This window comes from Siniperca chuatsi, linkage group LG18, assembly GCF_020085105.1.
Source record: "Siniperca chuatsi isolate FFG_IHB_CAS linkage group LG18, ASM2008510v1, whole genome shotgun sequence".
Lineage (NCBI taxonomy): Eukaryota > Metazoa > Chordata > Actinopteri > Centrarchiformes > Sinipercidae > Siniperca > Siniperca chuatsi.
Window position 1 is genome coordinate 14,122,849 of NC_058059.1, and position 25,543 is coordinate 14,148,391.

At 39.5% G+C, this 25,543-nt stretch overlaps 1 protein-coding gene across 4 annotated transcripts; it reads right to left on the reverse strand.

Annotated features, from left to right (window-relative positions):
• Window positions 1–154: 154 nt before the first annotated feature.
• Window positions 155–25,051, reverse strand: kcnn2 (potassium calcium-activated channel subfamily N member 2). 4 transcript variants are annotated; one of them, XM_044175186.1, is made up of 9 exons: window positions 22,055–25,048; window positions 21,539–21,631; window positions 11,467–11,885; window positions 11,031–11,172; window positions 10,732–10,842; window positions 10,501–10,628; window positions 8,451–8,459; window positions 5,274–5,343; window positions 155–2,159 (listed from the first exon to the last, which is right to left on the reverse strand). In XM_044175186.1, the coding sequence occupies exons 1-9, from the start codon at window positions 22,823–22,825 to the stop codon at window positions 1,884–1,886; spliced, it is 2,019 nt and encodes a 672-aa protein (XP_044031121.1). In that variant the 5' UTR covers window positions 22,826–25,048; the 3' UTR covers window positions 155–1,883. The 4 variants fall into 4 exon arrangements, with proteins under 4 accessions (XP_044031121.1, XP_044031119.1, XP_044031122.1 ...); XM_044175184.1 differs by having other exon boundaries at window positions 21,539–21,634; window positions 22,055–25,046; XM_044175187.1 differs by lacking the exon at window positions 21,539–21,631 and having other exon boundaries at window positions 22,055–25,046.
• Window positions 25,052–25,543: the final 492 nt, after the last annotated feature.

Genomic DNA, 25,543 nt, shown 5'->3' on the forward strand with positions numbered 1-25,543 from the left:
AAATCAAATTAAACTGAAAAGTGGTCTGGACCACAATTTATACAGTTATATGTCAGTGTAATCATCTTACATGTTTATGCACACGCAAACACACATTTTAACTTGTTATATTTATTACAATTATTCTCACACAATAAAAAAGGATGCAGGCCTGTCAAATTGTATATTTTTATTGTTTAATTGTTTAAGTCGCATACAGTATAATCTCTCAGGTTTCTAGTTGCTGAAGTTTGTGGACTGAACATCTGTCATTTTGTTGACCATCTGATTGACTTATTGGTTAGTCGGTGGGCTGGTTGAACAAGATCAGTGCTGCTGATTTGACCAGATCTCCTCTGTCCCATGCTATGCTCTGCGTTAACAACTATGTCCATATGGGGAATATTAATTTCTAGAGGGTATATAAGCCACAACAAGGCTTTTCACACAGTTAACAAGGATATAGACTGTATGAAAGGCCAAGGAGGATATTTCAATCAAATTTAAATATTTTCATTAGATTTTTGACATTAACACTAAAAACCTAATAAATGCCACCCACTGTAGGTAGATTTACCAGTTCTGCTCTTGAGTATTGCTCTTCCAGCTCAGCCAACAGTGTCATCTAAAGCATTTGCTGTAAAAAATAAATGCAATCTGAAGAATAATGCAAATTTTAAATAATCTATAATAGATGACTTTATGTACCTTAACTCCAATCCAATATATTGAACCATGTGCTAGATATGCTGAATCTGTCACTTCAAACATCCCCATTGTTGTTTGTTTAGTTGTAGGAGGTGTGCTTGTCCTCATCAAAATATATAAAAATAGGCATTTTCTTTTTAAAAGGTAGATACGGTTTCAGCGAGTTGTTGTTCAGCGTTTGTTGTTGCCCAGCTGGGGTGACAGCAAGCATAAATAGCACAGGAAGGGAGGGCAGGAGGTGAGACACAGCAAGACAAGCGGTAATTACTGAGTTTGTGATCACTCATTACTTTTAAGTTAATGCTTCTTTGTGGGAAACAGAAAAATGGCTTTGACTTGATTCATCAACACTAGCCACAACTTGAGAATTGACAATAATAAACCCATGCCCAAACATCTCAAATGTTCTTCTTTTAATGAGCAACGCATCTTTATATCATACGTCAGTCAGCATTGAAGTGCATTGATTAAAAAGTAAGTGCAAGTACAGATCTTGATGCATTCATTTTGACTAGAGGATTAAATTATTTGCAGCGTTGCCCCAAAAATAGTCATTCTACAGGGGCACTCTGCAAAAGAAAACTGCTATAGTTGATGCTGTTTCTAACCTAAAAGATATATGCTTTTTTTCCTCATTTCAAGCTTTTGGAGTTATCTTTGACAGTGTGTAGGAGCGATTTTCATCTGCCTTCTGGTGTCAGTTCACTCCAGTCCATCAAACACAGCACTTTTCCTCAAAATCACTGTCATGCTCCCTGACTAATTTCTCAGTGGTTTCTCAGTTTGCTTTGAGGACCACGGCAACTGAATCAAGCCAGCAGAAGCACAGAGTCTGTGAGAAGCACTATTTTAGTGCAATAGTTTCACACATGGTAACCTTGCCACCTAAAACTGGCTATCTCTGCATAGAGATGGAGTAGAGCTCTTATCATAGCCCCATCGATAGGCCTTTTAGTTTTTACTGAGGGAAGCGCCTTTATTTGTGGTCAAGTCACCAGAGCAAGGATAACAACATCTTTTGAGGTAATAAAAAACAAATAACAGCATGAAGTTATCCATTAAAATGCATTGTCCCCAGTATCTTGGATTCTGTCATCAGAATTTGGATAATACTTATTGAAACCATAAGGCTTTACGATAAATGCAACTTGGCCATATGATGGCAAAAGTCTTCAGTGGAGGCATCCCCTTAGACTCTAGCTGCTCTCAGAGGAGGTGGGCGGTGCTGTGGAGGATGACCTCCGTCGGGACACAGACTGTGAGCGCTCTGGGCTGTGTTTGTCATAAGGCTGGAGCTGCACCTCCAGGAAGTCCCTGTGCTGTTGGCTGATGACCTGGCTGATAAGTCCTGGCAGAGCCTGCAAGTTACTCAGTAGAGTCTCCAGCTTTGTCTCCAGCAGGGCAATCCTCTTCTCCATGTCCTCTCCTCTCTCATTCAAGTCCGATATCATGTCATACATGATGTTCTGAGTCTGGAACAGGGGAGAGGAAACACACTTAACATGATCATTCCCCAAATTGGTGTTATTTTTGATGGACAATACTGCATATGTCGATTAATAACACACTGGATTATATATAAAAACACAGGCTTCTACAATAAATACGCAGGTGAAAGTGCTCTGAGTTTATTCTGAAAAGGAGAGGAAATGAAATAGAAGAGGCTGTGAGTTTCACATGAATCACTTCTCAACACATTCTGTTCAGACTGCAGGCCGACTTTAAATAATAGAAGAAAAAAAATGAATGAATAGAGCGGACATTACCAACTGTTAATTGTCTGACTCAAAAGCAATTAAAGGATAGGTCACATTTTTTCAAGTCTGTCTGAAAACAATACTCACATGCCCATATGTACAATGAAAGCGTTAATTGTCATTGCAACTGTGACTTCTCTCTGTACTAGCGGCAAAGAGATCCCTTTCTGAAGTCATTTCGATGTAAGTGATGGGGGACAAAATCGACTGTCCGTAAAAATGCATTTTAAAGTTTTTGTCGAAACAAATATGCGGCTGGAGGGACAGCAACACAAAGAGGGAATTTTGCACTAAAAAGACTGTGACTTTGGAAGATACCCACTTGATGTGACTGACATCTAAGACTGTTGAAGTCTCATATCAGTTTTCACTGAACTTTGAAATGCATTACACGAGGAGTGTGGATTTCGTCCCCCATCACTTACACTGAAATTGCTTTAAGAGGGGATCTCTTTGTGGCCACTATGAACAGGAAAAACAACTACAGCAAACAAAAACTCCTTCAATGGGACGTGGGTATTGTTTTAAGACAAAGTTGAAAAAATGTGAACCTATCCTATAATCTCAGCATCTAACACAAAATGCCAAAATATGCTGATTAGTAAAGCAAAGAAAATATAAGTTATCAACATGAAAACCCAGCCGAACTGACTAATCAAAGTAAATGCTTTTATTATGGTACTGCCCGTCATGGAGTCTATGTTATCCATTGTGTTGGCCTCAACTTCCCAGCAACTGTCCCATTGTCCTCCAGCCTTGGGGGAGCAGAGGTTGAAAGCAGGAAAGAAAATTTCACATTTAAAAAAAAAAGGTCAGGTCTTTCTGTTAAAGACTGGCTGAGAAGGGTAGATTTTATATGACCAGTTTACAAGAGTTCATGTTTCCATGCAGACCAGAATACATTAGCCTGTGAGCTTGAGGAGACAGGAAAGGTGCCTGCTGACGTAACATAAAGCTTTCTGCTCTTTTGATGCATCAATCATCTGTACACAGACCTTTAAAAATATACTGTAGCTGCTGTTTTTTTAACTCCTGAGGTTCAGTCTTCAAAAATAGTCAGCAATGCACTAAGAAATCCATGTCACATTTTGGATGAGGTGTGGGAGTGATGCTGCTGGTGGGCGGGTTCTAAGGTATTATTCAGCGGGCGACTAATAATCCCTGGCAGCCTAGAGGCGATGCCATCCATCACTTACCTTCTCCTCTTCTGATCTGAGGAGGGAATAATGGGATAGGTTGTTTATGTGAATCAGTTAGAACTAAAGTAGCACTGACTCAACCTGACAGCGAGTGGAGACAAGGGTTTCACTATGTTGTATTACTTACATAAACACTAATCTAATCCTTGATTTCTTGTGATGTGCAGATTTTTCAGTGGATTATAAATGTGATTTAACATTTAAACAGTTCATGTAATGATAACCAAATACTTAAATGTATGGATATATTATCTTATACACATTCAATTATTCCTCTGACTAAGAAATTAATTGCATCCAGGCCTGCATGTGGACTGAACTAACCCAAGCCTCATCTGTAAATCATGAAATGAAACAAGAACAAATTAAATAGTGATGGCAAATGCTAGAGACCAAGAAAAGAGGCCTAGTAAACCACGATGGAACAAATATCATAAATAGAAGATTAAACTGATGGAGCAAGAATATACACGGTTATTATAGATCAACTTCAAATGTTCAGTAAAATCACAAAAGGACACTATCAACCTATTCCTGGACAAGAGAATGAGAGAAGAAGAGAGATAATTGTGACAGAGATTGTTTTAAACAGCAGCTTGAGTGAGCAAATCTTGCAATTTGAGGACATGTAATTCAGGCTGAATGTCAAAGTGAAGGAAATGCTGTGGAAAGAAACAACATTCACCCAAACAGTACATCAATTAAGTCACATTAAATGAAAAGCCACATCCTATATTAGACTGGAGAAGAGATAATGAGTTAAGGGGATACATTGTGATCTGAGGAATTCCACATTGCACTGCAGTGGCAATGCAGCTGCCAATGATATGTTCAGCTCTATTTAGCTCCATCTTTCCACTAGGAGCATGAAGACACTGAAGCTACACTACCCTCTTATGGCAACAGACTCTTATAACAACAAGTACAGATCCAGCTGAGTGGCACTGGCTATAAATCCAATGTCACATCCCAACTTTTGCTGCCGTTTTACAGCACGAGGCGATTGGCAATATCAACTAATACCTTTCATGACATGCTGGCCTGAATGCAGTTTGACTGTGGTGTACTTTTGAATGTCAAAGCGTTCTGCCTTTCTCTCCTCTCTTTCTCTGCCTTTACATCTGGCTGAATCATCAGATCACAGTGTGTCTCCCTTCCCAGGTTACTGTTTCTGCTGTGTCAGGCTGGCGCGCTGCCTGATCTTTCCCTAAGGTTTGTCAACTTCTGTTTAGTGCATCTGGAGACAAACATCAGAGAATACAAAAAGTGAAAAACAGCGCAGACACAAAAGGGGGTTTCTTGTTACTCTCATTCAGTAATTTTCAGGAGAACATGTCCCAGGGATAGTAGTTTACACTGGAAAATAAAATGAAGTTATTATTTCAAACCCAAAAGATTGAATCTCAGGTGAGTGCAGACAACCAGAATCATTGCACAGATTTATTTTTAATCACCTTGTGAACAGCCTGTCTGTTTATTTGACACCTGTAGACTTTGGTTATATTAGAAAACACAACTAATTCAGCGAATGAACTAGCATGCATTGAATTCAATCACACAAAGGAAAGAAACTCATCAGGATTATCTGTCCTAATATACAATGCAGCGGTAGACTGTTAGTCTAGCTTACCTTAGCAAGGTCCACTAGTGAGTTTGCTTGGTCATTCAGCTTGCGTTGCTCCATTTTAACACTTCTCAATCTGAACACAAGACCATTCAGAACCCAATAAATTAACGCTATCAGAATTTTATCATTAAATTTGTGCACACACAAGGCATACACACGGAGAAAACACTCCTAAGACATGCACAGGATGTGTGTAGAAAATGCAGGAGTCAGTCTGATCAGTTGAGCCGCATGCAAGTGGAAAGGAGACCACAGAGGAGGGGAGATCTGCCACTGAGGAGAATGAGGCCAGCTATGTCCTACTCAACTGACACATACAACCATAGTAAAGGAATAAGGAGGACTCATACAGTATCAGAGCACCTATGAAGTGCAAACATTTATCAAATTCTATAGCTCACTTGACATGTCAGATTATAAAACACCAGAAAAGGCCCACTGTTTTATCTTTAAAGTTCTGCTTCTGGTTCAACCAACTTTTCTCTGTTTAAGTTGATGAATTATTTATTCACTCAAAAGCCACAGATATCAAACATTATTTTAAGTAAACCTAGAGACTAAAGTTTAACCTTTCAAAAGCAACTATCTGCACATACAGTATGTTTGCCTTTTGAGACATTCCAATATAAACATAAACAAATGTGAAATCAGAATTGAGAAAAATCAAAAGGTCTTCACAATTTGAAACAAATCCTGTTAATCTTGCATCGTGAATATAAAATGATACATTACTTGTTAAAAGTCATAAAAATCTTTTACTTTTTGCAATTATCTCATAAGTTTGTTAACTTATGAGATAAGATAACCTGTGATATGACCCACCTTTTTTTATCCACTAAAAATCCTACTTGTAGAGTCTGCAAAAAATGACTCACCTGCTCCATACAACATGCTTAAATAATTCACATCTCCTGTTTAATTAGGCTTCTAAAGCCTTTTTACTCATCCTCTCAGGGGGCTCAAAAACAGCAACTGTGCAGTATTGTAGAGTCGACCACGCGTGGTTTCAAGATATTAAAGATCTCTTTTTTCCTGAATCACCCATGCATGCTAAATTAAACTGGTCACAATGCACAGAATCACATCATGATGGCAAGTTTGCCGAACGTTTCAGATTTTGATAAAATAATAAAAAAACAACAACCCTAAACTAACTGAGACATGAATGCAGTGTGAGGTGATCATTAGGTTGTGTGTGAATCAAAGGCAAACAGTAAAGAAGATCGAGAAGGGATTTAAGGGGCCCTTGGGGAGTCTGCTAATTAGCTGCGATATACCCATTCTCATGCAATGCAGGATCATTTCTCTGTTTCCTGAAGACAGGCAGATGTGGAGCAGAGATGACAGGTTAGACCAACAGAGGGTGCCACACCAGTCACTAAAGGAAACTACAGGCAAGGCAAGATGTCCTGACAACTGAGGACCGAAATGCTTCATACAGAGCAGACTCTAATGACAAGTACAGAATACTACTGCAAAACAGCATTTTTATTATTCAAGTATTTAAATGAAAGAAGGAGAAGGCATCTAAAATGATGAAAGATAACAGATGTTCAATGTTACATGACTTTGCAGTTGATGTAAGACCTGTTAAAAGTATACATTTCACAGTTGGATGACCAATAGCTGTCAGATGGGGCTGAAGCACAGGGCGAGGAAGTCTACTTGCTCTGTCTTTTATATTCTGTGTCTCTTTCCCTCAGTCACTCCTCATGGGCAGTTCTCCTTTTGAATGGGCACTCTAAATCTGCTTGCTATTCATCAGGGGAAAACGGCTATGCTAAGCTTTTCAATACCCCAGTAAATCAGTTAAGGCAATCTCTGATAGTGCTGCGCCATATTGTTTACCCTCCTGACTTGCTTTCTTTTTTCATGACCTCTGTTTGCCTCATTGTGGAAATAAATGCAAATTTTTCTTCAGTGTAATGGACAAGGTGAACATTCTGCAGCCTGTCGTTTTTTGTCTTTTTTGTCTCTGCTGACAGCTTCACGCTGTCGGTCACAGTTGCAGCCTCTCAGGCTCAAACGGGATTGCTTCAGGCTTTACCCTGACCTTCCTCTCAGGTCACTTTCCTGTTTCTCCAGTCCACTGATCTCTGAGCTAACAAGCACTCACTGTCCTGCTCCTTGCTATGATTCCCACTTCGACCTTGTGGATGGAAAGGGACAGCATTCCCAAACGGGATGGTCTGACTGTACTGAGACACTTGGCTTAACAGCTGTTATGGCCTAAAACATACTGTAAGACATTTGGTTGCATGCATGCAACATCATGCCTGCGGTGTGGTATGCACCATCCAAATGACCTCAGGAGTGTTTAAACTGTGTCCCCTGCTAACTCTGCTAATTCTTCTCAGTGCAGACATGCATGACAGCTGTATGTCCGTGTCATTATGCTGTTTACCAGCCATGATAACACCGGATCAGCGTCTCTGCTACTGTGTCATCCAACAGAGAAATGGAAGAAATGTGGCTGCAAATGTAGTAACAGGCGTGACAATGGTTCCACACGCCGAAAGATGACCCTGAGCCCTGATCTGTATGAGCATGACTGCTAAGTTGTGTAACAAGACTTGAGGAATATTATAAATTATATACTTGTGCTACTGCAGGTATGTCTCCTGTAGAGCTCTAGTCGTCATCCTTCGGTACGTGAAAGCACAGTTGATTGGAGTTTAATCAGTGGCTTTCTGATTAAAGATCAAATTCTCATCACATCCATGCAGAAATGGAAAGAAAAACACCCTCCATCACCGATAATTGAAATTCACTTAATATGCATCTGTGGGCGTGTTTACAATGTACAGCATGTGTCTGCTCAATAAGATGTAAAAGGTGTTTGTGTTAGTTGCTTAAAGCTGTTTGTTTGCAACACAAAATGTTGAAGATTGAAAGAAAAAAGTGAGACTAATATGCATTTTATCAAATTGACATACTACTCAGTTGAACAGACATCTAATAACAAACCTTTGTAGCAGCTTAAATGAACAAATCTGGCAACATTATGCTTATGTCATGTGGAACAATTCAATCATTGCAAACTACAACATTTTTTGTGGCATGAATTTCACTTATCAAATGAGGGAGTGTAATTTTTTAGTCACATAATTAGGTTCAAGGACAAGCTCTCGTTAGCATGCACACAACAGGTCTGTAACTACATGTGAGGCGAAGACTTACTTTCGAGCTCTATTGCATTGTGTCGACACAAACAGGAAAAAAAGGAAACATGAAGTAGACAAATGAATTATTACAACATCAGATAAACATATTTTGATGGCAAAATCTGTTTGCTCAAGTCTGGCTGCTGTAACCCTCTACACTGTCACCTCACCACCGAACAGCAGCAACAATTTATTCTTGACATATTTCTTCCTGTGTGTTATCTCTCTCTGGACTGTTTCTGGTAGCTGCAGCTCTGCTTGCTCTCTAAGTCTAATCCCTTTTTTCCTCCACACTAGTCCTAGTTATCAGAAACACAGTAAATCAAAACAAACTTCCTGTTAACTTCAGTAAACATTCACCAACACAAACAGTGCCTCGGCGCGTCTATGGCTCCATTTAACAACTGTTTACGCCTCACATCCTTTACAGTGACTGATGAGGACCTTTGAGAAAGTTTTTCACACCGTGTTGCAGCTTTGACCAGAGGAAACAGGCGCAATGATATCTGATTTGATGTTTACTATCGCCCTATGACAGGTCAAGGATGGCTGTAGGCCTTTTCCAACCCTCCACTTGAGCGATCTGCTCACTGTCAGGCCACTTCCTGTCCTATTCATATTCATCTCAATCCAGAGTCTGTGTATCACACCTTGCACATAGGCAACAGGCAAAACTCTCCAAGATAAGGCCTGTGAACACACTACCTCATGAACAAAACAGAATCTTTATAAGATAAAGGTGTGACGGGAGGATATTGACACCATGCTGAGTAGTTGTCCTTGCACACAGAGCTGGACGTGACTTTTTCCCACCAAATCTGGTTCTTTATACATTTAGCTTTAGCTCAGAGGGATTTCCATTATTAGGCTGTCCTAAAGAACAGGAGGTGGACATGAGACGTTGTCATCACCGCTGCAAATCGCCTGAATATGACAGCAAGGACATAATGACTCAACAAAGCAACCGTGACAAAATGCTATTAAACGGTATAAATTTGGATGCGGGTTGCAGCAGCAGCAGACAGTTTGTGTATTTCTCTACCTTGCAATTAGACATCCTCATGTCTCTAAAACAAATGTATGTTCAAAAGATTCATGAGCAAATCAAAGTTGCACACAGGAGACCATTTACATACATAAAACCACAGAAAGCAACAAACATACAAAAAGGGGACATTTTACTTGAGCATAAAGCTACATAATAACACCATCATTGTATATCTAGTTATGTATTTTAATAAAGCACCGAGCTGATTGCCAGTTATTGAAAGAAGCCACAGACTGGATGTGCTTGTAAGCACTGTAGGTTGAAGAAAAACAAGAGTGAGGTGAGGCTAAAATCAATACTGTTTTGGAGTTAGATAGCACTTCGGGGTTCCTTGGGGACCCACTAAAAGACTAGCTGACAGGTAAGTGTCACCAGCTACTAGAAAAGTAGAAACCCAGATGTGTCAGCCCCGAGGTCAGCATGCAAGCTGACTCACAGTGAAAAAGACACACAAGAGTCAATCTGACAGTAAAAGATAAGAGACAGGGAGAGAGATCAATATCATACTGCTGTGAATTCTGTAACTCAAGAATATTTCAAGGTAAAATTAGTTTTTTTTTCCAGGAATACTTCTGTAAAACTGAGGCTGCTGAAAGACTGAAGTTTACCAATTCTCATTCAGAGAAAATGCCATTTTACACAGATAAAATATGCAACTTTCATACTGACAATTCTTACTCTGTTTTCAATATAAATGGATTACAAGAACCTCTAGTGAAACAGTAAATACTATTTACATAAATGTCGTTCCCTTGCATATTTTACCACTCTTTATGATTCAGAATCAACAGGCCAACTCATGATCACATCTGCAAATTTAAAGTTAGTCAAGTCAGGTGAATCATGGTCATGAAGTACAAGATCCTTCAATAATATGATCATATATTTTTGCTACAGGTGTCAAACAATTCAGATTTCAGGTTGGTGTCGCATCAATAAATCAAGTGAATACACTGATGGTTAAAAGGTATTAGACCAACATGAGTGGCTGGGTCAGGGTTAAGAGCGTGGTACTTACTGGTGAATGGCTTGGAGAAATTTCCTCTGGTGCTTCCTGACTCTGGCGTGGTCCATCTTCCTCACTAGTTTGGTGTTCTTATAGATGAGCCACGTCTCCCTGAGAACATTCGCAGCTGTGTTTTTCACCTAAAGTGCAAAAAAAAAAAAAAAAACAACAAAAGGAAATGCATGGTCAAGAACACAGAAAGGTGAAATATCTGTAATGTCAAAATGTGGAGCTTTCACATACTCTTTTTGTTAGCTGGGTGTCCATCATAAAATTGTGGACATGTTTTTCAGCTTTGGTTAATTCCAGTTTCTTTGCCACCACAGCCACCACCAAGGCAGTGCAGCCAGCGCCCTGTGAAATAACAAGAATGGACAGGCACAGATATACAACGTGGATTTTTACTTGTTTCATTTTCTTGTCAACTATTTTTTTCCAGTCATGAAATATGAGTAGCATATTAGTTACTTTCTGTCAGACTTTCAACACTTTCGGAAATAAAACAATGGAGCACTGAGTCTGCTTTTCTCCACTTTTCTCACCATAATGCCAGTCAGGAGGCAGACACCTTTCCCACAGTATGTGTTTGGGACCATATCCCCATATCCAATGGTAAGAAACGTGATTGAGATCAACCACATGGCTCCTAGAAAGTTGCTGGTTATGTCCTGGTTGTCATGGTACCTGTAATAAATAATAAATGCAATAGGTTGACCGACCTTCATGCACCTGAAGAAACTGATGCACTCCAGCTTCACCTCATAACTAATTCTCATTTCAAAAAAGAAAAAAAATCCAATGTAGTACTGTACATAAGATTAAATGTTTACTGCAGGGTTATAATCTTTTCTTGTAAATCTTTCTATCTTGATGCTCAGACACAGAGTGAACTAAGCAGTGTGTACATTATCTATTTTATGCCTTATCTATGTTCCATGCTGAGCAGTGCAGCATAGCGTGAGAAACTGATCCAGGCACCTCTCGCAAGCTCTCACAGTCCATGCAGCGATGATCCATAGCGAGATGGTGAAGACCAGCAGCACAGTGCCAGGACAGATGGTCATGAGGGTCTTCATCACAAAGCGTGTGTTAAAGTTAATCTTGTTGAGTGCACCGATGCTGCGGGACGAGGCGTCCGTGAAGAGCTTGCTGTGCAGCAGCATGACACGAGCGATGAGGTACAGCCGCAGGAACATGGGGATGGACAGGATGATGTCCACATCCGCATCTGTCTTGGATGGCACGTAGGAGTAGGCCAGGCGTGCCGTCCAGGTGAAGGTGTAGTTCCCTGGGATGGGATGGATGGCGCACACCAGGATCTCCAGGCAGATGAAAAAGATGCGCTCATATGTCATGGCTATCCTCCAGTCATCAGCTGCATTGTCCACCATAAACAACTGCAAGGAAAAGGCACGGTGAAGCTGATGGAGGGTAAAAGACATCTAACATTTTCATCATGGTGACACAGCAAACTACAGGAAATCATTAAACCTCATTAAACAATAAGTCACAAATAGCTTTGAGTCATTAAATCATTTTTTGAGTCAAATTTTTTAAAGACTTTTAAAGCAGTTTTTTTCATGTTTGCCCATTTAAGACAAATGATATATATACAAAACATAATTTTATTAATTTCAAATTGATTCAAAACAACATTTGGAGTATGTGCAGCCCAAGAAAATAATAAATAACTGATGACTATGATAAGGAGAGGACGCTACACTCTTCCAAGGCCAAAAACGATATGTACAAGGGCATCTGATGAAGGCTGCAACACTGAAATATCCAGCCTTTGGTTTTCTAAATAGATTTTCCAAAGAATACCTTGGTGTTTTACATGTTTTTATGTGTTTTATCCTGCCAATTGTTTCTATTCATTTCTGTATGGTAAGAAAACTGCGATGAATTATTATTATTATATATTATTATCTCACGCTTCAAACATTCAAGTGATTGTATATTAAAGTGAAATGTCCAAAAACCCAAATATCTTTGGGTTTTTGGACTTTTGGTTGAACAAAACAAGACATTTGAAGACATCACCTTGGGTTCTGAGATAAAAATTTTACAATAAATGTAAAGTATGCAATTTGTAGTAAGATAGGCCAAATAGTCTGTTTCCACATGTGTCTCCACTACTCCAGGACTCAAGGAATTCTGCCACAAATGTTCCCCCTACTCTGTTTCTCTCACTGCTTTCAGATTCCTTGAAAAGTGTTACATTAGCAGCATGCAGTAAGCGTTTTCAACTTCAAAGCGTTATACTGATGACAACATCTGTCGCCTCCACATTAGCATTAGGTTCTGGTCGCCTGGCCACCCCGACCAGAAGGTAGGCTGATCCACTCGGGACTTCAGTGTGGGTGGATTTCAACACCCCTCATCACTCTTCTGCACCCTGTCCTCTGTCATATACAGCAGCTTCCTCACATGGTCACCTCTGCTGCTCCGTCCTCTTCCTCTCCCTCCTCTTCATCACTTTGAATCAAATCTATAGTTATCTTCCAGCTGAGTGATCCCTGATCATGCTTATAGTTGTAGATACACTATCTCAATCTTACTTTTTTATTTAACGTTTTATATTTGCTGGTGTAGGTTGAGGATTAAATACTATCAAACTTTATTAGCTTCCCCTACATTTGTCAAATAATGCCTCTCTTTGACTTGCCATACTGATATTCCTCCACAGCTGCTCCTGCTCTTTCCATTCAATCACCTCAAGGTCCTCTGCCTGTGTACAGGCCGTCACAACTGGCAGTAGATATTACACAAAATGTTGCTGTCAGCAAATACAAGCGAGGTTTCCTAGTGGATGTTTTTGCCATGAGAGCAGAAGCTCCTCTAAAGGAGAGAAAAGAAAAACTGCACATAATTACATTTTGTTGGAAACCTCCTTAATATGCTTAGTAATGAATTATACGATGTCCAGTGACTTCTCAGGATTTAAAATAAAAATATGCACATGCAGTACCATGTTTTTGCTTAGGGTTTAGCATCTCTGGATTGTGCACAGGTCAGTTCATCTTTCAGCTCAGCTCATCTTTAATGTTGTGTGCAGTTTGGATTTTCAGTGACTTTTTTCCCATGAAGAAGAATTTTATATATATTTTAAGTTTAGGGACTGTACAGAAATGATTAGTGGGGGAGGTGGGGTCAGAGAGAGGGTTATGTATTTTTTTCTTTTTGCTAAAAGGAGGGTGGCCTCAAATGGCACAGCAAGGGAGGGACTTTAATTCTTTCATGGATTTATATTTATATTTAGATTTAATTTCATCCTTTTCTTGCAGGTTTTACTGTTAAAAAATTGATTGAAAATAGATTGAATAGATACAGTAGGTGTAGATTTTTATAGTTATTAACGATTGAACATAATCTCACTTAAGAACGTACTGTTTTTTCACATCTTTACTTCATTACAACAGAACTACGGTAAAGTTAAATGTATCATATAAGGTTAACCTATAATATAATGCATTTTCAGCACAAACCAACCAACAAGCCAAGTGAAAATATGACGGTGCTGACGCCCCTCAGCAGCCACAGAGCTGCCAGCTGTGCCCCGTTTGCTTATTCAGTAACAGTGGTAATAATGTAAAAATGATTGTTCCATTAACATATTAAGTTTGAAATCAGAGTTGAGTTGAGAAATTAGAGGGGTGGGTTTTGCAATTTTCTCTATGTCAAAGGGAGGGTCCAAACCAAATATCAATAAGCTTGGGGAGGTTATTGATATAATGTCCTCTTCCCATCCCAATAATTTTTGTACAGTCCCTTAGATGTTTAAGTCTGAAATATACTGGATATACTGTATTGATTTATCAGTCAAAACTGCATTTTTAATTCTATGAGAAATAAAATGTTCATCATATTCAACACACATCACGACTCGGCATCTTGCCAACTAGTCTCCATTTAGTTTAATTTGGAATTTCTCATTATAGAAGTAAAAAACTGTCCCAATCCTGGAGGGCTAATGGGATCAGTGACCTAGATTGTAAATTCAGCAGTGATATGTTACATAAAATTTAATTGCTGAAACAGTCATATTTCTCATGTTGAAAATAAAGCCCATAGAATAAATCAATAATACTGTGCACTGCCACTTTTCTCACAGACATACATGAATGCTCCACATACTACAGCTTGACAGCTTTGAAGGCACTCTGACACTGAAGCCGCCTGCTTCACTTTAACACGCAAACTGCACTGAACCCACAACAGCAAACACTACACGCTTATTATAGCTTCTGAGCCAATTATATGTCCAACAGCCACTGCACAAGAAATGTCAACAAGCTGGCTGGCACATTACAACAAAAAACAGAACAAGCTACAACCAACACATGTCCCTGAACAAATGGCACAACTGTCCCACAAACCCTCATTTGTATTTATTTAAAAGCTACAATCAAAGTTTCCCCAAACACAGAAAACACATGAATAAAATTTTCAGAGGCAGTTGTTCATATCAAATGAGTGACACAGAGCTCCTTTAACAAAGTGACATCTGTCAGAGAAGTGTGTAACTCTAACCACAGCTCGTCTTGTTCAGCTTTCCAAGTGAGTGTAATGTAGACACGGAAACACAAGCTGTGACTCCACTCTGCTGTGGTTTCTTACTTACAGAATTAGGGCTCTGAAAGCAGCTAAATCTATTGTTTGCACACAGCACAAGCAACGTTTTATTTTACATTTTAAACAACAAACCCTGTCCTGTCAAATGCTGTTACAAAGTTTGTTACCTCAAAACAATGTAATTAAACATTTAAACGCAGGTTGCATAAGGAAAGCCTACTTGGTGGGTAAAAGCAATTATGGTAATGGATGACTTGAAATACAATACTCAAGGGCCCTTTACCTCAGAGCATCAAATAGTCCATGCAAGCAGCAGAATCAACAATTATGACCGAGAGGTGGAGGAAATTACATCTGCAGTGAAAAATCCTCAAATTGTGTTTGTGTTTGACACAATAGTGTTTTAAATCATGTCCAAATATGATTCAGTGGAAGAAGAGAGTCAGGTATAAAAACAGAGAGACACAAGACACGTTTAAATGAGTTACCTGAGGCTGACAAATAATTTAAACACAGCAAGTAAAAGGGTTTTAAATTTGAAGTAACTTAATCACAGTTAAAACATGTCTACAAAGGTTGAAAGCAGACTGCGGTCTGGCAATCAGCACTATGATATTTGAGTGTTTAAAGCAACATGAATTATCCCTTCCCAAATTTAATTTGTGTTGGTCAAGTAAATCTTTGGTGACCAATTGTTTTATTATATTTTCAGAAATATACAGCATAAATCAAGCAATTATGTGTCTTGAAAGCCCAAATAAGATGATATGACCTCAGTCATAAGGAGGTGAATCAAACACACCTCACAACCCCTCCAAAAAACGATCATACTGCCTTTGACTTCAGCAAGGAGGGAAAAACTAACATACGTCCCATAGTTGTTGAGAAATTTCAGTCTGAACCAAAGTGGTCCACCAACTGACCGACAGACTTACATTGCCATCCATAGAGCTATGACACTAGCATGGCTAAAAACTCAACAGCAACATTTCTTTCCAGAAACAATATACCTCATACACTGGAAAAGCCACCGAACTGAGACAGAGATGGATAACTCCAAACCAAATCAAATCAAAACTATCTGCATAGCCAGATACCTTTATAGAAAAATAAGGAAATACAGTATGTTTTTTGTAATTTGTAGGAACTGAGCCTTTAAGTCCTTTTTTATGTTTATGTTCTTTGTTCCCCTATTTTATTATACGGACACACACAAACACACATACGCATGTGTATCCTAACCTTAATCTAAACCTAATTCTAACCATAAGCCAAAATGTCCTCACTTTCCAAAAGTTGATATTCTCACAGTGACAATAAAGTACAAGAGCACACACATTAAGCCCCTGCATTGTACAACAGATCTCAGAGAACAATCAGCCAATATGGTGAACAAATCCAGCCGTCACTGGCTCTGTTAGACATTCAGCTATTTTTTTCTGATGGATACAAAATACGGTCTAAGAGTGCATGCCCCTTGCTCATCATGGGAACGTTTAATTCATGTCAGGTTGAGAGACAATACAGCAGACAACGTTCTGAGATCACTCCCTGCCTGCCGCTGTCCTGCTTCTACGCCGTGCTGTCTCAGAGGAGCTCACCTGCGATGCTAGCTGGGTTGGTTACTGGTTTCACTACGCTCAATATAACTAATGGAGTCCAGCTCAATATTTAATCTGTGTAATGTGGAGATGGGAACATATATCTTGTCACTGAGAATGAAATCGTTCAATCTCATTAGTGAATTAGGTTGAGAGGTTCAGCCCAAGTAGACATTAATGCAATACTTTATTTATGATATCAAAGTGAGCCACTAACAGGCCACTTTGCTGAGTAAATCTGATGCTGTTGCAGATTCAGTTTGCTTTTGTTTCTGAAATTAAGTCTCACATTTGCATATACATTCTTCTATTCAAGCAAAGTAAAGCCTCTCTGAGCCAAAGTAAAAGCTCGTATATATCTTTATTTCTTTAAAGTGTTGCTGCTGCAATCTAAAATCATCCCTGCATGTTTAAAGTCACTGGCAAAGCACAATTTAGTGAATGCCATCACTAAATCATCACTTTGAGGATTCTCCACTCTTTGGGAGGCTGAGTGTCTCTGCCCTTGAAAGCCTGTATGTTCAGTGAAAACATTGAGGTCACCAGCCAGTGGTGGTTATCTGACTCCAGTCTGGAGTCTCAGGTAGAGGACAGATTTCACTGTGAGAAATGCAGAGCATCTCCTGCAGTTACACCATATCTCTGACACATACACACCACCCAGGGGCGGTCTGACAAGCACGGCCAAGTTTGACTTTGGCAGGATTCGCTGGCACAGTTGGGGCGATGTGTTGTTATTTTATCTTTTCTGCAGATTGTAAAATGTTATTCTGTGTGACTGTGAAACATCAGCGCTGACTTTTATCACAAAAGTACACATCAAAGATAAAACAGCCCCTAAAGCATTTTGCATTAGTTTAAGAAAACTCAGCAGAACTGTCATCACAAGGTACAACGACATAGCAATGGCCTTAACACAAATGCCCCTCGGCTAAGAGCCTTTGATGTCAGAAGAAGAGAAAACTTCCAAAATGTCAGTTTCTGTCTGTTTGGGAAGAAGGCGAACTCATCAACCATCTTAGCAGCAAGAGCAGGAAGATGTTCCCAGACACATATCAGACTTTGACAATGACAAATCAAAGTCATGAAGCAGCTACAGACTCTAAACTTTCCATTTCCACTCGTACTGTACAGTAAGACGCTGCCTGCCAACACAGCAAACTCAGCTAAACTAAAAAGTCTAAAAATTCCTCGGGCGGATCTCCAGCTGTCAACAAAAGACATCATGGGGACTGAATCAGGCCAATAACACTTCAAGGAGGAGTATAAAAAGATACTGAGCAACATCAGTATGTGCAAAGGAGGATTAAACATTAATATTACTTCTACTAATTGTAAACGCCAGGACAAATCTAAGGACATTTAGCAGAACATGGACACGCTGTCTCTCTCTGTTAATGCACTTGGCTCAGTAGGTCAGCCATCACTGCCATTGCAGCACAGCAGATGTATCCCTAAACAATTCAAATGACAGCTGGTGTCCAACATCTATTCTGTCTGACCTGACCTGAGTTTTCAGTCACTCTGTACAACTGTTGTTGTACCCAATAAAAATGAGAGGGCACAGTCTTTACTGAGTTTGACAAGTAAATCAGTTTTAGTGGGCTAGAAGTGGTGGGGAAATATTTCATCATCCTGACTTATGCTTCTACATCTGACAGGCATCTGTGAGTACACATGGATGTGCATGCATAATCTATTTTACAGCAAGAGCAAAATTTCCCACTTGGAAAAGTACACTTTAGAAATAGCACTCTACTAACATCACTTCACATTACAAGTGGGGGTCACAAACCAGGGACATTACTCTGAATAACACAACAGAAGTGTTAAAAGTATATTTGATGCAATGTTTCACCCGCTTATATACTACATATACATATGTAGTCAATTAGTCAGTAGGTTTGTGTTTTGTTAAGTGAAATTCTATGTCAGAAAGCTATGATTTAAAAGAACACTCCACTGATTTTACATGTCAAAATCAACATACTAGTCATTAGGAGTACAGCACAGCCTATGAAAATAGTTATATAATGTCTGTGGCTCTGGAGGAGCATTGAAAAGTCTTGAAAATGACTCACGTAACATCACTTGAGTGCATCAGCTTGGGCTAAGAGACTGCACAACTGTTGACGGTCGAGTTGCATCGTGGGTAATGTAGGCACCAGGTTTTGACAAGGAAGAAGAATGCGTGGAATAAAAAAGACAATATCTCTTCTTCTTCTTTTGATTTTGATTTTTTTCTTGTAAACTGTCCAACAATGTTATAGAAGTGCAATGCTAAATTGGTGGAGTACTCTTTTAACAGTAAGTATCTATTACAAACTAGGTTCATGGAGTTGGAAAGACGTGGCTTTTACCATGCAGAAAGGGTCTAATAAACAATTATCCTGTCTTTTAAATTGAACACATATGAAGTCGAGTCACATTTTTATCAGATGCAAATGACAGAAGCACAGAGAAAATGAAAAGGAAAGTCACACATCCAGCGCCACTATGTGTGCATGTGTGTGTCATTAGCAAGATAGATTTAGAATTCATTTGTCTGCCTGTATGTATGTGAGTGTGTATGTGTGCAAGCACATATGTCAGTCTGCATGAACCAAGTAATGACAGATTAGCAACAACAGGCACAAAAGCCCCTCATGCAGGGAAGGAAAGGAGCAGCTGGTGTGGTGGAAGTTGAAGTATAAACACTACGAACTGGATTTAAATAGTAAGACAGAGTCAGTTTCCAGGAACTGGCTGATAGTTTGTTCTAAAGGGGAATTGATGAATTAGAAGACGGACCTTATAATCAACTTGTACATTTAGAGAGAAGCAGTAGGGAGTGAGTAAGACTGCAGTGACGTGATGATGTTTTCTAAATCATTTAAGTATCCAGCCTTCTACGTTTGGATAAATGTGTATATAAATCGTTGTGGAGAGGGCATACGTGGTGAAAAGTGCATTGCAGTAATCAACTCTGAGGCAAACAATTGCCTTAATAAAGTTTTCTAGGTCAGCAAAAGAGGAAATGTCTTTACTGTGAAGAGAGAGCTATCTAGGGTGAAAAGTGTTTTGGGTATCGACGTGACTGTCAGAGGAGTCTGGATCAAAGAGGTTTGAAACAGCCTTCCTGTGGGGTAAATGTGCAGCTACTGACAATTAAAGGAATGGAAAGAAAAGCTTGTTTTAGTGCTATGAAAATTTCAGCTTGCCTGTAGTGAAGGAAAGAATATTGCTTCAGAGGCATTTTTAATGTGTAAAACAGAGGATACAAGCTTTTTAAAACTATCATCACCATATTTAACAATGCACATGTGTTGCTGTATCATGACAGTAAGAATATATAAGAAACAGCGATTGAAAGCGTGTAGCACAATTTAGTGCTTAAGCATTTAACTGGTTTATTGTGAACAGGGACCATAAACGTACAGCTGAGGCACGACTACCAATTTAACACAAACTGTTATAAAAGTCACTAAATGGAAAGCTGCTGTGGAGAAGAAATGCAGCTTTGCAATATATTATCGCAACTAAATCGTTACATTGTTTAGCATCAAGGAAAGTTCGCACAAGCAAGAGGTTAAAAAGCTCCGTTTATGAATTAAATTATTTACACAGGATTAGAGTAAAAGGTGCGGAGGCCAAGGGAGGGAAGAATGAACATGATACTCTCATGCAAACTTATAGTATACTCTCTAATTTATAAACAGCTACTGGGAACTGTCTGCAAGGGAAATTAAAACACCTCTGTTATGCATTGAAATATGGTAATGATGTCTGTACATTTCTATCATCCCTCATAAAGAAAGGTTTACAATGAGACATCTGAAGGGGGCGACACATTTTACTGTTGGGCTATTTCAATGACTGATACTCCCCTGGGACTAAATATACAAACAAGGCTGATGAATATACTGTAGCTAATGCAACTTTTAATGCAAAAAATAAGAACCTAATATTTTGTCCAAATGTAATATTTTTCTGTTTCACTAAAGCCTATTCTTCATCTTGAATAAGAGCATATAAAAACAGCTGGATCAGCTCATACAATTAAGCTAAAGGCATTTAAAATAAATCTCATTTGAAATAAAGAAAATCCATTAACATGATTAAACATGGTGTCATTCGAGATTTGAGAAAATGCTTGAGCTGTGTTTCTTTTCAAGTGAAGTTCCTTTTAAGTTGATTTAATTAAAGGGGAAAAAAAGAACAGATTTGATACATGAAAGCTTTCTTTCAACATACATCCACCCTGCAGGAAGTGGCACGATTAATTTTGTGGCTGCTCAACAAAATGCAGGAAGAACTGTAAGTAATGCAACAACGCTCAGAGGCAAGGTCATAAAACTATCCAAGTGTTGGAACATCTCAAGGGAGGCTGACAATCTATATTCACCCACTGAGCCCTGTGAGGAGTTCCTAAATCTTATCAAAATGTATAATGAACTGTTAAAGTGGCTTCAAAAGATGATGATCAGTCTACTACAGTCTGCCATAATTTATGCAATCACAGGGCTGTTTAGATTTTTACTTTGGAATGAAGGAAATGAAAATATATAAAGTTAACAAAAATGTTCATGTTGGAAATATAATTCAATTGAGTAACTGCTCCATGCTGCAGAGAAACAGAAATTTAACACTTCACCTGCTTTCACGTGAAGTTATTTGCTTTGGCAGAAGATAATAAAGAACACCTTTTCTAACCTGCAAATACTCTGGGCAATTTTCTGCTAAACTTATACCAAACCTATTTGTGACATCCTGTAAAGTACAGGGGTGTAGACATTTTAACATTTGTTAAATGTGATGAGACATTTGGTGTTATAGCAGACTGCTGACCCTTCAACATCAACAGTTAAAGAATAAGAAAGGTGTTTCAACATTACCTGTATCTCTCTTGCATGGTATATGATAATCAGCCCCAGCAGAATGATTGTAGAAAGGCTTATCAGGCATTTTAGAGCTAATGAATACAGGGACTCCTGGAAAAGAGCAACAACACTAAAGCCAAACAAGACACAACATCATGACATAAATGCACATTCTCACGTGGTAAACCAGCTGTTGTTACATGTGTGTGACAAAAATCGGGGGGGACGGGGGACGGACACATGTAGGTAATAATTCAGTTTTTTAAGGTGCAACAACATCTGACGTGATATATTTCTGTAACATTGGGATTCCCCTTCATGGTTGGACAGCAGTGGACCTTTTGGCCTGCATGTGACAATGTGACTGCATGGGACACTTTGCAACGAGCCCACACTTCTGTTACCTGTTATTTAAAGTGGCTGCTTTTCTATAACTCTTTTGGCATAAGTTTTTTTATTTTTTATTTGCTCCGTCAGTCGCATGGCACTAAAATTAACTCTGAACGGCACGGGCTTTGAGAAAATACGCACCTTTCCATAGGCTCCCCATGAGAGTTCAGTCTCTATAACCATAACAACGATCCCAAACATCCCAAAGATTAAAGCATAGTCGCTGAGCCGCTTCCTTTTCTCAAACAAGGCCCTCCTGTGCCCGAGCTTTTCCCCAATGTTCTGGTTCTTCTTTTTACCCGATTTACCGCCGCTGTGGCCGCAGCCTCCCCCTCCGTCTCCCGATGCGTAAGGCATCAGGGTGGTGGAATTATTCTCCGGCTTGGATACTAAAGTGTCCGACGCATCTGCGGCTGAGATCGGCTGCAAAGGCTGGGACTCGGAATCAAACTCGTGTATGTTTCTGCGGGACGAGCTCAAGTTGCTCAGCGGCCGCATAACGCCGCCGTTGTATCTGCAGCTGCTCATGGCTATTTCATTGTAGGAGTTACTGTCTTTGTGGCTGCTGCCCAGGCTGCCCCGCTGCCGATCGCGGCAATGCTGCTGCTGATGGTGAGGATGATGATGCCTGGATGAACTACCATGACTAGAGGGTGTGAACTCGCAGACGCTGTACTGGAAACCTTGCCTCGAAGACGTTTCCGAAGGTGTCCTTAAAGTTCCCACAGTGGTCGGCGACGTCCCGCGAAAGACGAGGCTTTTTCTCGCATCACAGGTGCAGTTATTGCAGGTGCAGCATTGGTCGTGCTGCTTGCCGAGCCGATCCTCCCGCACGCAATAGTGCTGGTACTTACAGTGCTGGAACTGCTGCTCTGGAAAGAAATCGTTCTGCAGCTGCAATGGGGTTTCCATGTCAGTGCTGCCGTTTAAAGCAGCAGTCGGGTACCACAGAGCACCCGACGAAGGGCGTTATGGTACTTACGGGAGGACAGAGCCGTTGCATGAATAGATCCATTTCGGCTCCGGTAGAATGTGAGCGGAGCCTCCGATTGGGCAGAGGGGACCAAAACAGCTGGCTCGACGTCATGAACAGGTTGCAACCATGGGATGTGAAGCCCACCCTAATTTCATAAGGATCAACAGACACTATACAGAATTATTGCTTTTTTAAAATATAGATCTACCTGCACTTTTACACCGTTACGAAGAGCTGAGCTTTTAATAAAAAGATTTCTTTCTGAAACTGCAGCCAAAAAGAGAGTAAAAGAAGAGACTTTTAAAAGTATGAATTAAAGCATATAAGGTTTATTTTCTCCCTTTTACTGTCGATAAATATCACTTCATGAACACACCCCTGCATAGGTCTACTGCAATTCTCACAGATGTAATTTAGCTTTTGCACACAACACCCATCAGCCAGGCCTATTCATAAATTCCTGACTGATTTCCCATTTATTGATTTCATAGGAAACACACGTAACTCGCTGTAACCGCTGATTTACGCGGTGCTGGTTCCATTCAGCTCATTGGCCGCTGACCATGTGACCGTGCAGGCCTGTAGCACCTATATGGGCTCGTGTCTGCAGCCACAGATTGATGTGACCGCTGGTGGCTGCGTTATTAATGGAGTAGAAGAGTTATATCACCCTGAGGAAATACAGCCAACTGCCCGAGATTGAGCAGCTGTGGAGGCATAAACCAAAGGCTGAAACCCAATCATCCACTCGTCCTGGCGTTGCAGCAGTAACAAATTTAGTCTTAGGGTTGTTAGGCTGTATTGGAGTTATGTTTTTTTATTTGTAGTGGGATTTTAGTCAGAGCTGCACAGCTTGCTCACAAAGCTTTCCTTGCTTCAGTTGCATTGGACTCGTAAAGTTGTCTCTCTTTACATACACATCATCCATGGAACCAGCAAACAACAATAACGAATCTAAACAACTGCAAAGTTGCAAAGGACGAGTTTAAAATTCATAAATGTTGTATTATATTATTTAGAAAATCTAATGTGTATTGTTTTTGAATAGGAATTAAAGGGGAGCTGCCCGTGGTGCTGAAAGTCAGTCCGTCATAGTAACTTTCAGCACCGTGGACAGCTCCGCTCGCTCAATGATCACTACCAACCCTTTAATAAAACAATCCTTCTGCACAGGATCGCAATGCGCACTTACTCCTGATTGGCTGGGGCTACATACCACGTGACACCTCCCACCTTCTCGAGACGGAAGCTTGTTTTCTGTGTGTGTGTGGAATCCAATGAATGAAGACAGTGCATAAATTCAAGCCACAGGATGGACATGGACAAGACTTGAGTCGTGACACAGTCAGAGAAAAGCGCGCTGGAGAGTTGTTTATTTAAGCTGAATGCTGATCTTTCTATATGGTATTACCTGGAAGCATACATCCCACTTATCTTTATAGTTATTTTCCAGTTATCTGGAATTCCAGTTATCTAAATTCTACCCAAAATAGTCTGTATTTTTCCTAATTTATCTAATGAGTTTTCCCCTGCCCTGGTTTTGCCAGTAATTTATTCAGAAATTCCCTAACCTCTGCAGTTTTACCAGTTTTGTTTTATGAATCTGAAACTTAATGGAACTTTTCCAAATATACAATAGTCTAAGAGATACCATACTTAGGTCTGAGCATACCCATTGTGGCATTAATGTTGAAAAAAGCCTTTTGACAGTGTTTATTTATTTGCACTGTCCCCTTGTTAAAATAATACATAAGTCTATCTATCTATCTATAGAATGAACCCATACTGACAATAATTGTTTTTCAGCCCTATAACCTTATTTATTAAAATTCCCAAGTCTTAACTAAATGTTTTAAAGTCAAGTTTCTCATATAAGCTTTATTTAATCAGTTAAGTGCCACTGAGATTGAGATCTCATTCCTGATTACATGTAAAAACATAATACAGGATACTGAAAAACAATAATATACATTAGAATACAGGAAAATTAGCAAAGTAAAAAATATATTAAAAAGTAGAACATGAAATAATATAATAATCTGTATACTGTTTATTCACACATATCAAGGCCCTGCTCAGGGAGATCTGTGATGAGCCTGCATAGTTGCTCATGGAGTCCCATGAGAGTCCGAGGCCGAATATTCGTTCATTTAGAGATGTATGATCAAGGCACTATAATTAGCAGAAGTGCATTCATATTAGTCAAACACATATTCTTCATTCATGTTCTGTGTTATTGCCTGTGAAACAGGTTATTGCTCCCTCTAGTGGTGGAAATTACTGTGGAGACTGAAGTGAAGAGAAACCTAATCAAATGAGGTGCTGGCTCACAAAAGGCAGACATGAGAACTTAATAGTTAATCTACAAACTGACATTTTGGTACATTTTGCCCTTTTTCAGGATGAAACCACATTCCATCCAGATGACATGTATACAATAGACAGGTGTTTCAAATCACATGTAAAGGTGTAAAGAGTTCATTCATAGTCTGAGAAAGGCCTCTAACATCCCCACATTAACTATTCTAGGAACTAGGAGTCAACAATACAGAATCACACTGTAAAAATTACGGAGTAGAAAAACTTTTGGATGCATGCATTTAAATATACTGTAATAAGTCTATAGGAGAATTCAATAATGCATTGCAAGATTA